This window comes from Mytilus trossulus, chromosome 7 (assembly GCF_036588685.1).
Source record: "Mytilus trossulus isolate FHL-02 chromosome 7, PNRI_Mtr1.1.1.hap1, whole genome shotgun sequence".
NCBI lineage: Eukaryota > Metazoa > Mollusca > Bivalvia > Mytilida > Mytilidae > Mytilus > Mytilus trossulus.
Window position 1 is genome coordinate 73,344,122 of NC_086379.1, and position 12,707 is coordinate 73,356,828.

At 32.5% G+C, this 12,707-nt stretch overlaps 1 protein-coding gene across 4 annotated transcripts in view; it reads left to right on the forward strand.

Moving 5' to 3' along the window:
- The window catches only part of LOC134725764 (regulatory-associated protein of mTOR-like), a 52,002-nt gene that overhangs the window by 14,144 nt on the left and 25,151 nt on the right, over positions 1-12,707 (forward strand). Inside the window, exons 10-19 of one of the 4 annotated variants that reach the window (XM_063589892.1) lie at positions 415-595; positions 989-1,072; positions 2,723-2,833; positions 4,210-4,284; positions 5,131-5,196; positions 6,295-6,393; positions 7,054-7,146; positions 9,174-9,314; positions 10,213-10,372; positions 11,944-12,006. In XM_063589892.1, coding sequence (XP_063445962.1) covers positions 415-595; positions 989-1,072; positions 2,723-2,833; positions 4,210-4,284; positions 5,131-5,196; positions 6,295-6,393; positions 7,054-7,146; positions 9,174-9,314; positions 10,213-10,372; positions 11,944-12,006 — 1,073 coding nt within the window. The remainder of the gene's footprint in view (positions 1-414; positions 596-988; positions 1,073-2,722; positions 2,834-4,209; positions 4,285-5,130; positions 5,197-6,294; positions 6,394-7,053; positions 7,147-9,173; positions 9,315-10,212; positions 10,373-11,943; positions 12,007-12,707) is intronic. The other 3 variants (XM_063589893.1, XM_063589896.1, XM_063589897.1) reach the window with 3 other exon arrangements.

Genomic DNA, 12,707 nt, shown 5'->3' on the forward strand with positions numbered 1-12,707 from the left:
ATGTTGAAAGCAAAATAAATATTTGTCCACCTTAAATGGAATCGTATTTCATTTAAGCATTTCTTTCGTATATTTAGGGAACTATTTTGTATTCATTTATTTATAAGCACAAAAAAGGTAGGACTTTGTAACTGTGTAAAAATTTCTAGCCAGCAATGTAAATTTTGGTTTAACAATAAGGTCGCAAAGTTCCCCACAAAGTATGTGTTATATGTTATCTTCACCAATCTGGTTGGTTAATGTTGGATATATGTTATGAACATATCTTCACCGATGTGGGTTGGTATTTACATGAATGTTACACTGAGACCTCAGCTACATGTAAACATTTAATCTCGGGCAAGCTTTGGACCTGGCTTTAGACCTTGGTCCCAGACAATTGTGTCATATCTACATGTACACATTTTATTTCAGGCAAGCTTGGGATCTGGCTTTAGACCTCTGTCTCAGACAATTACCAACCTTATTAGAAGATGAAAATGCCACATTTCAACATAGTCCATTCTTCACAGATCAGCTGACTGCATTCCAAGTGTGGTTATCCTATGGTTCTGAACACAGAAGTCCTCCTGAACAACTTCCCATTGTTCTACAGGTTAATATGGAATATTTAGGTTGTCTTAGACTGACTATTGACTTTGTATTATAAATAATAGAACATTTTCTTCTACGACAACCAATGAAATACAGGTTTACTACTGTGTAAAGGCAAATTCAAAATTTGGCAGGGTTAACAATGTTGGTAGAGGCTAAACCCTCCCCAAATCCTAGTACAGGGGTGTAACAGTACAACATATGAACACAATATTTTCAGTGTTTTTATATTGTTTATTTTTCACAAAAACAGATTTTTTATACTAGTAATATCTTATAAAAAAAAATTGTGAAGTTGTAATAATTGTGATCCTCTTAAACATGTTAAACAATTACCATGTATAAAACATATATTCATTCTTTATTAACATTTTGTAATGTGTTTTCTTTTCAGGTATTATTAAGTCAAGTCCACAGACTTAGAGCATTAGAATTACTGGGCAGGTTCCTAGATCTAGGCTCATGGGCTGTTAGCTTGGTAGGTTTATATCTTTGCATTTCACAAATAGACTATTTTCATATTACCAAGTTGACTCCGGATTATATAATTTTTAACAGGTTACCTTTTCTGTGGTTAGACATCCTGGTACATGGTCAAGTAAGAGCAACCAAAAGAAGTAAAATCAAACATATAATTCGTGCAATTTGATGGGAAATCATTATTTTGTCGTTTTAAGAAATATATAGCTGTTAATTTTCCCCATAAATTGTATATATTATAAGGTTGATTTTACCTTTTTTACATAGCTCTTACTTGACCGATTACCAGAAAGTCCAACAACACAGTAGGTAACCTGTTGAAAAAAAACTCCGGAGTCAAAAGTCTGTAAAATAAAAGAAGCGTATTAACAAATTACATTAATTGTGTTTGTATACATGATTTTACTTTCTATCTTTACACAATATATGTTGAGTCAATTTTTTTCATGCATTTGGCGAAGATCGTGATAGGCATAATTTAGTGTTGCTTTTTCTGCAAATGATTTAGGTACATTTTCTTTCTCTCCACTATAAAAAAAAATTTACTGTTGCCAGCAGGCCTTAGATTCTAGCAATTATTTTCTTTCCAAAGTTACCTTATGATATGAAAATTGTAGGAAGGAAAAATAGACTACATTGTGATAATGATTCTTCTTTTTAATCATATACATAACACATAACTGAAAAGGTTATAGAGCAGATTGTAACTGCTAGAAATTTCATTGTCAAAATATCAATTTTTGTTTGTTCTGCACAAGAGGGTGGCATTAAACAAAATAGTATCCCCCTTAAGCATGGGATAAGGCATAATGTCTCCATTGTATTAACCTATCGAAGTTTTGCATTTTAACTTGGCTTCTAAAAATGATAAATAAAGATTATTACATTGATACAAGTGGATTATTGGATTTATCAAATGGAGATAGTTAAATTAACAATTTTTAAAGTCCGAGCCTTGGCGAGGACTTTAAAATTTCTAATTTTACTATAGAGATTGGATAAATCCGATAATCCATGTGTTACTATGTAATAATCTGTCTCTCTAATGATTAAAAGATAAATTTTCCTTTTTTCTAAACCAAAATCCCCTTTGAGTGCCTTCCACTTTCATTTCATTAACACCTGTTAGAATATTTTGATCATTACAGGGAGCTGAGAAAGGTTATGACCCTTTGACTCAGCCAATCATCTTTTGAGATCACCGGCTACCACACTTTGATTAAAAAAATTTATACAATGGATTTCGGAAAGGAATATATATCCATAGAATTAGATGTTATTTTAATGTTTTTAAACTATTAGTTAAGGGCATGAAATAACATATGACACACTTGTGTCAATAATTCTACTGCATTTCTATGGGAATCTTTAGATGAGAAGTTAGATTCAACAGTTATAATGACAAATGATGTACACTGAATTAAAACTTCATATGATGATGTCATATTTCATACAAGTTTTATTTCCTCTAATGTTTTGATTGTTGTATATTTGTATCTTAAACAGAAAAATAGAGTCAACATTATTGGGGGGGATATAATAATTGAGCAAGGGTTCATCGTACATTATGTTAATACATTTGTATGTCATGTATATTAAGTGTTTTAGAGAAAATAAAATTCATGATATGAAATATTTGTACTTTCAGGCATTGTCAGTTGGGATATTTCCATATGTATTGAAGTTATTACAGAGCTCTGCCAGAGAACTTAGGCCATTGTTAGTGTTCATTTGGGCCAAAATCTTATCTGTAGATAGCGTAAGTTACTTATAAGTTATTACAGAGAACTTAGGCCATTGTTAGTGTTTATTTGGGCCAAAATCTTATCTGTAGATAGCGTAAGTTACTTATAAGTAATTAAAGAGAACTTAGGCCATTGATAGTGTTTATTTGGGCCAAAATCTTATCTGTAGATAGCGTAAGTTACTTATAAGTAATTACAGAGAACTTAGGCCATTGATAGTGTTTATTTGGGCCAAAATCTTATCTGTAGATAGCGTAAGTTACTTATAAGTTATTACAGAGCTCTGCCAGAGAACTTAGGCCATTGTTAGTGTTTATTTGGGCCAAAATCTTATCTGTAGATAGCGTAAGTTACTTATAAGTTATTACAGAGAACTTAGGCCATTGTTAGTGTTTATTTGGGCCAAAATCTTATCTGTAGATAGCGTAAGTTACTTATAAGTAATTACAGAGAACTTAGGCCATTGATAGTGTTTATTTGGGCCAAAATCTTATCTGTAGATAGCGTAAGTTACTTATAAGTTATTACAGAGATCTGCCAGAGAACTTAGGCCATTGTTAGTGTTTATTTGGGCCAAAATCTTATCTGTAGATAGCGTAAGTTACTTATAAGTAATTACAGAGAACTTAGGCCATTGATAGTGTTTATTTGGGCCAAAATCTTATCTGTAGATAGCGTAAGTTACTTATAAGTTATTACAGAGATCTGCCAGAGAACTTAGGCCATTGTTAGTGTTTATTTGGGCCAAAATCTTATCTGTAGATAGCGTAAGTTACTTATAAGTTATTACAGAGAACTTAGGCCATTGTTAGTGTTTATTTAGGCCAAAATCTTATCTGTAGATAGCGTAAGTTACTCATAAGTTATTACAGAGAACTTAGGCCATTGTTAGTGTTTATTTGGGCCAAAATCTTATCTGTAGATAGGTTAAGTTACTTATAAATTATTACAGAGAACTTAGGCCATTATTAGTGTTTATTTGGGCCAAAATCTTATCTGTAGATAGGTTAAGTTAATGTTAAGTAGTTACACAACTGAGACAGAACTATAGTTGATAACATGGCGTTTAAAGCTATAAAAAATGGTTATACTTTGTAAAAAAAATCTTTGGTCAATTAGTTATATTTTATTACATGAAATTAATCTTATGGAATTACAATTTCTAAAGATAAGATGCACTAATAGTCTGATATATTATATAGAATTGGAAAGAAAGCAGATGCTTTTGTTAATATTAAAATATCCAATATTCTCCCAGGTACCTTAACAAGCACCATCATTGTTTTATAGTCAATCACACCAATACAGTATATCTTATTCTTGTTCTTAGTTTCAGTCAATGACATCAAAATATTTCTTAATTTATCTGAACTATACTTTTATGTTTCAGTCTTGCCAGGCAGATTTAGTCAAAGACAATGGACATAAATATTTCCTGTCTGTTTTATCTGATCCATACATGCCTGTAAGTACTTGTGTATTAAAGCATTTTGAGCTTTTTTTAGTCCATTGGTTTAAATGCCAGATGTCTTGAGATGTTTGTTTTTTCATCAGATTTCATACCAAAATGACTCGTCAACCAATATTAGATTTATATACATGAACAAATGTTGTTTTAGACATTTTTGGAATTTTCTAATCTGACAAAATAGAAAAATAGTAAATTTTTATGGTTAACTCATGTTGGCTATTTTTATATGACCTTAAAACATTTTTGGGATCCTATAATGGTATCATGTCGTTGTCTGCATCATCTTAGGACATATTGGTTTCCAGTCAAATACTTTTGTTTAGGTGAATGGATATCTATGAAATTTTTAAGAAGGTTCAATACCACAAATGGAAGGTTGGGATGGATTTCAGGGATAAAGGTCTCAAATGATTAGGAATTTGGGGCTCAAAACAAGCATTTTTCTAGTTAAAGAATAATAACTTGTGTACAAGTATTTTGATTGCTCTAAAATTGTACCACATTGTTTAAAACCACAAGTAGAAGATTGGAAATCATTTCAGGGGTTATGGGGCCAACAGTTTAGGAATTAAGGGCCAAAAAGGGGCCAATAACAAGCATTTTTCTAGTTTCCAGACAATATTTTGTGTGTAAGTGTATGGATCTCTCTAACATTGTAACACAAGGTTCCATATAACAAAGAGAAAGCCAGGATTGAGTTTGGGGTTAATTGCTGCAAACATATAGGAATTAAGGGCCAAAATGATGAAAATCTATTGAATTATTTTATGTCACATAATAGCATGTTACCAAACAGAATTGTTTATAATATATGTAAGGTATAATTATATATGTTTACAGGCAGAACATAGAACGATGGCAGCTTTTGTTTTGTCTATGATAGTAAATGAATACAGACAAGGGCAGGTAAGTAAATAGTCAGGTTATATAGAAAATATGTCTGTCTGTCATAGTCAACTCAGAACTTTAAATAAACTCTTTATTATTTATGCCATTACCTGGAGTGTGTATTGGATATTAAAAGAAAGGTGTCAAGATGTTAGTTAATTCTTAAGGTTCAGGTCACAATAGACAACTTTCGACTTTGATGCATTTCTGTCAAAAAGTCTGGTTTTTAGTGAACGTCAATTGTGCTTTTAGGGGCGTCGCCACTTCCATTACAATGTTGAGCGAGTGGTTGGAAAACTAATTCTATATTGTACAAATTTTTCGGCAAATTGAATTCTCAAAATTGACAATCAGCACTGCTGTCATTAGGGAATTGTCATTAAGTACCTACAGAACAACCATTATTTCTAGTTTATCCTGCACAATGACAATCACTAAGACGCTTGATGAACGTTAATAGTGCAGGGATACAGGCGATCCCCTCTATCTGGTAAATGACGTCATAAAGGCGTGTATAATTGACGAGTTTTTTCCAGTGATGGATGAACTTGAAAGTGGTCTATTATAGTTCATCATAGGTATGAATTAAATGATATGTGGGTTAAACATCAATGAAAAATCAACATTTAAAATTAAAACTGATATCTAGAGATCAAATACACAAGTGTATGAACCTTTTCTATGAAATAGTAAATAATAATCACTGATAAAGGTTTATGTGTCAGTTTGCTATGTCAAGGTCACAAAGTTAGTCCTTAAATACAGATTTATTTATAATAATTATGTTAGGAAGACAACCTATGCTGAAACTCTTCACAATACTGTAAGAAAAGAAAATGTGGTATGGTTGGCAACTCTCCATCCTAGTTACAATGTATAAAAATAACTATTTATAGGTCAAAGTACTGTCTTCAACACTGAGTTTTTGCTCACACCAAACAGCAAGCTTGTCTAAAACTGTTCTAACAGGAAGAACAAAGTTCTAATCTACATAACAATTGAAATCGAGAAACACTTATGAAGCACACCCACAGAGGGCAATGGTAGAGTTTGCCAGACTATATTTACCACGTGATATATCATGTGACTTTACTTATTCATTTTATTTTGTTATAGGAAGCAGCTCTGCAAGGAAATTTGATAGCTCTTTCTTTGGAACAACTATGTGATCTGAACTCATCATTACGTCAGTGGCTAGCTCTATGTCTTGGAAAGGTAAGTTTTAATGCAGCAGCTGTAAACTCTTTATGCTCCATTTATGGGCAATATGTTGTTTTCTGGTCTGTGTGTCTGTTCATTCGTCTGTCCATTTGTCCTGCTTCATGTTAAAGTTTTTGGTCAAGATAGTTTTTTGATGAAGTTGAAGTCCAATCAACTTGTGAAACTTAGTAAACATGTTCCCTATGATATGATCTTTCTAATTTTAATGCAAAATTAGAGATTTTATCCCATTTTCACGACAGTCCATGGAACATAGAAAAATGATGGTGCGGATAGGACATCCCTGTAGTGGGGACACATTCTTATTTAAAAGTAAACAATTATAGGTCAAAGTACATTCTTCAACACGAAGTCTTGGATCGCACCGAACAGCAAGCTATAAAAGACCCTAAAAATGACTAGTGTTAAATCATTCAAATAGAAAAACCAACCATCTAATCTATATAAAAAACAAGAAACACTCATGAGCCACATCAACAAACAATAACTTACTAAACATCAGATTCCTGACTTAGGATAGGTGCAAATAATTGCAACAGGTTTAAACATTTGAATAGATACCAACCTTTACCCTTATTTGGAAAGATAGTGTAAATGTGAATATTGGTTATTTCCCCACCGTAAACATTTTGACAGTAATTGCTATTTTTCCAGGTGTGGACCCAGTTTGACAATGCTAGATGGTGTGGAGTAAGAGATATAGCTCATGAGAAGTTATATAAACTACTGGAAGATGATGCCCCTGAGGTAGGATTGTTCATACATTATATATATAGCTCATGAGAAGTTATATAAACTACTGGAAGATGATGCCCCTGAGGTAGGATTGTTCATACATCATATATATATAGCTCATGAGAAGTTATATAAACTACTGGAAGATGATGCCCCTGAGGTAGGATTGTTCATACATTATATATATAGCTCATGAGAAGTTATATAAACTACTGGAAGATGATGCCCCTGAGGTAGGATTGTTCATACATCATATATATATAGCTCATGAGAAGTTATATAAACTACTGGAAGATGATGCCCCTGAGGTAGGATTGTTCATACATCATATATATATAGCTCATGAGAAGTTATATAAACTACTGGAAGATGATGCCCCTGAGGTAGGATTGTTCATACATCATATATATATAGCTCATGAGAAGTTATATAAACTACTGGAAGATGATGCCCCTGAGGTAGGATTGTTCATACATTATATATATAGCTCATGAGAAGTTATATAAACTACTGGAAGATGATGCCCCTGAGGTAGGATTGTTCATACATCATATATATATAGCTCATGAGAAGTTATATAAACTACTGGAAGATGATGCCCCTGAGGTAGGATTGTTCATACATCATATATATATAGCTCATGAGAAGTTATATAAACTACTGGAAGATGATGCCCCTGAGGTAGGATTGTTCATACATCATATATATATAGCTCATGAGAAGTTATATAAACTACTGGAAGATGATGCCCCTGAGGTAGGATTGTTCATACATCATATATATATAGCTCATGAGAAGTTATATAAACTACTGGAAGATGATGCCCCTGAGGTAGGATTGTTCACACATTATATATATATAGCTCATGAGAAGTTATATAAACTACTGGAAGATGATGCCCCTGAGGTAGGATTGTTCACACATTATATATATATAGCTCATGAGAAGTTATATAAACTACTGGAAGATGATGCCCCTGAGGTAGGATTGTTCATACATCATATATATACATAGACCATGCAGGTTATTCAGTTAAAGAGGCATTACTTTTTATTACTTCAGAAATTTTTGTGCTGTTTTTCTTTTATTGTGAAAATTGAATTAGACCTATGGTTAGTTTCAGATAAAGGAGTAAGTTCGGTAAGGGCCATATTTGGCCCCAATTATAAAGTTCATAGTTACAAGACAATAAATGTTTTAAGTTGCCTTAAAGACATGTTAGAAAGTTAAACAGAACTATTTTTGTCAGAGTTTAATTCTAACACGTTGATTTTTACAGTAAAAAAAGGTGAAAATAAGGGATTTTGGTGAAATTTGACAAAATCAGATAGATTTCAACCAAATAAAGGACAAGGAAACATAGAGCGCAGGCGTCGACAAGCTTAAGATTCAAATAAGACATGTGGAATGACTTCACAAACATTATTTTAAAAGATCTTTGTTGTCGACGTATGCGCTCTATGTTTCCTGTCCAATAATATATGAAAATTTACCCATTTGCATTGATTTTTTCGTGAAAAATCAATACGAGTAAAACTTGTGACGTCATAATGAAACGGAGAAACGTAAAATTTTCAACAAAATGGTTTATATCCTAGCTAAACAATGTAATAGCTGTAATTTATTGTAATATTGGTCGCTAAATCTGAAATTGAAATTTACGCTAAAAAAGGGGGCCATTTAGGACCTTATCGAACATACTCCTTTACTTATAAAACTTGGTAGTTTTACTTGTATACAGCATGTTCAGAACTCTCATTAATCATCTTATAGTTGTGTGAGTTGTTATTAAAATTAATGGACAAACACATTTCTAATTTTGGGTATATTGTTTTAAATGAAATTAGTCTCATGTTTAACATGTTTAATATAGGTAAGTACTTTGATTTGTCATTTAAGATAAACTTTAAAACTGTGACTTCTTTGGTTAGCATATCTTGTTTAAAAGCATTTTTGAGGGAATGTATGAATGTGACCTATGATATACTGTATGATTTGGCCTACATATTAAATGTGACTATGGTATTTCATGTTTACAGGTACGAGCAGCAGCAGTATTCGCCTTGGGAACATTTATTGCCTGTAACACAGAAAGAACAGATCATGCTAACAACATAGATCTCAGTGTTGGAATGACTTTTTCTAATATAGCTCAAGACGGAAGTCCCTTAGTTAGAAAGGTTTGTTTTTAGATATAATAGGATGTGGTATGAGTGCCAATGAGAAAACTCCCCATCCAAGTCACAATTTGTAATAGTACACCATTATAGGTCAAAGTATAGTCAAAACAACAAGCCTTGGCTCACACCAAACAGCAAGCTATAAATGGCCCAAAAATGACTAGTCTGAAACCATTCAAACAGGAAAACCAATGATCTAATCTATATTAGAAACGATAAACACTTATGCACCACATTAACAAAGGACCAACACTGAACATCAAGTTCCTGACTAAGCATAGGTGCAAACAAATGCAGTGGGTTTAAACATTTTAAAAGGACAACAAATGGAAGTTTTTAATAACCTTGAATGGCTATACAGCACTTGCAAGGTCGGTTTTTAATAGGTGCCTACCTTCACCTAATCTAAAACAATAGTGTAACACCACACAACATAGGTTTTCTTTTGAACTATGTAAATGTATGAGCAGTACTGTTTCAAAAGACCATTTTCCTTATGTGAAATTTTCACAATTTTTATGCCTCACCTACGATAGTAGAGGAGCATTATGTATTCTGGTCTATTTGTCCGTTTGTCTGTTCGTCTGTCTGTCCCGCTTCAGGTTAAAATTTTTGGTCAAGGTAGTTTTTGATGATGTTGAAGTCCAATGGACTTCAAACTTGGTACACATGTTCCCTATGATATGATCTTTCAAATTTTAATGCCAAATTAGAGTGTTTACCCCAATTTCTCGGTCCATTGAACATAGAAAATGATAGTGCGAGTGGGGCATTCGTGTACTGGGGACACATTCTTGTTTTGCATAATCCTACTTTGAAACAAAGGTTGCAGTTCTTTTTACAGGAATAAGCAATTACTATTTGTATAAGTTGATAGTCAGTTTACTTTGTTTTTCAGGAACTAGTAGTTGCCTTTTCTGCCTTAGTTGCCCAGTTTGAAAGCCAGTTTACTGCTGTAGCTGCCCAGCATTTAGAGGATGAGAAGAAGAAAGATAAAGGGGCACCTGTTGTAGCTGCTGAAACTTCTGGTGGGTGGAATATTGTTACTGGGCAATCTGGTAATTATTTCCTTCACATTCCCCCCTCACCAGAAAACATCACAGGTTTTTTTTACTTTACTTGATATTGTGTGAAATAAATGTTGTCAAAAAGAGGAAAATTTGTTTAAATAAGCAGGGATCTCCTTGGATGAAAATTGAACCATGGAGGAACTTTCACCATCATAAACCATATCTACGACGTACAGTGTAGCGCGATCGAAAGTATTTCATTCCTCCACAAAAGGATAGGTGAACATGCAAATTCATTGCTTATTTAAATTATATGTATTTAAATTTTCACTATAAATACTATAGAAGTATATATATTTTCAATATTGCCGTTTGTAACTCTTCAAAGGACAAGCCCTCATGCCCCCTCCCTTTCCCTTAGGTGAAAATGACCAATAGCTATCACGAAGGTCACCATGTAGTTCTCTTGCTATTTTTTGTAATTGTTATGGGGGTTAAAAATCACGTGGAGCTTATTTTTCACAGACACTGTCAAATTCAGATGTCATGAAACCATTACCCGTATGGCTGATTTGCAGCAACGACAAAACGAGTCGTACGGGTTATGTAAAAAGATTTGTAATGAATTTATTGAGCAAATCGATGCTATGCAAAATGCATCCTTTGAGTCTGAATAGAAACCGGAAACCCGGATGTATCAATTTCATTGTAAACTACGAAATGAATTCGGAATTACAATAGGATATTTCTTTACAGGAAATATTAAAGTTAAAAAATTATACTTTTAACTTTTAAAGTAATTCTATATTATCGTTACAATCCAGCAGTACTCAAGTTATTTGCGATGAAATAATAATTACTGTTTTACATGTTATTTTGTACTTCTTAAAAAGGGGGATGTTGATTGCGGGGCCCCATCGTTAAACAGGCCATGGAGATACCTGAATAGGCTGAATAGTATTATTCACATGTTTAGTTTTGATAAAATTATTGATCATATTAGTTCTAGAAAGACCATTGGAATTCTGGTTATCAGGTTCTAGAAAGAACATTGAGATTCTAGTGATCATTATTTGACAGGAATTATCACACAGAAAGGTCAATGGAAAATTATGAAAATAAAGATAATATATATTTGGTTAAATGATGTTTCTTGTGATTTCCTATTTCTTATCCTTTCACATAATTTTAAAGTATATAATAACCATGATAACAGTAAATAAAATGTTCAGAATATTTCTATTTGAGTTTGTTAACATGTCATTTTATCATAACTCATTTCTAACATTAGACATTGCTTAAACATTCTGTATTTTTTGTAGCATAGTAGATGTGGAATCATTTTGAAATATTTGCCAAGTATGAGGCATAATTTGATATGTTGTAACTTTCATTGTTCCTCAAACAATAAGAAAATATTTTACTGGTTGATATTTGCTTGCACACAAAAATGTTCTCCTCTTCATCTTTATATATCAAACACTTTCCTGGAAAATTTATTTTTTTCCTTGCAATTTGCATAAAAGGAATTAATGCTAGAATTATAAATTGTCTATCCAGCAATACCAAATTTACCCTTCCCAATCCTAGCTACACATGCAATTGCCATTTTATTTCAGAACCATTTACTGGTATGAAAAAGAGTTCATCACGGAGCAGTTTTAAAGGTCTTGTAAACTCATGTAAGCCATTCACATTCTGCTAAACCATTTTACCTGGGTTGCTATTTTAACTTCTAACTGTCAATTATTTGTGTATTACAAACCCTCCGTCATTTTCTAAAAGATTATAAAGTAATTAGTCATGTAGAATATATATATCAACATTATTCCAGAGTTTAGGTATAGAATTACAAGACAACATTCAGAATGGACGAATACTGTTAGCTGATGTTTTACATATTTATCTGAAATACACCTATTGAAAGGATTTTTCTAGGCATGTGTGAATGTGTATAAATTTGTCTGTGAATGTGTAGATTTGTATCACTTTGTGTATGTGTAAATGTTTATTACTTTGTGTATGTGTAAATGTTTATTACTTTGTGTAGAGTGGGATGCCCATATTCGCCAGGGACACAATTTCGCCGTTTTATGATTTTGAGGTGTAAAAACTTCAAGGGATGGCTGAAATGAAAGACATATACCAGTAAATGAAATTATATAACAAATATGATTATTTTTTAAAACTGAGACAAAATTGCGGCACCTACTGAAAAGGACCGAAAATTGGACAACGAATTTCGGCCAATTTCATGAAGAAAATACACGATTCAAAGAAGTATTTCTTAGTAATTCTTTGTCTGAATGCCCTAAATTTCAGTTCTTTTAACACCTTTGAAATGTCTGCTATTCATCTATAATGAAATTGATTTGATCAATGT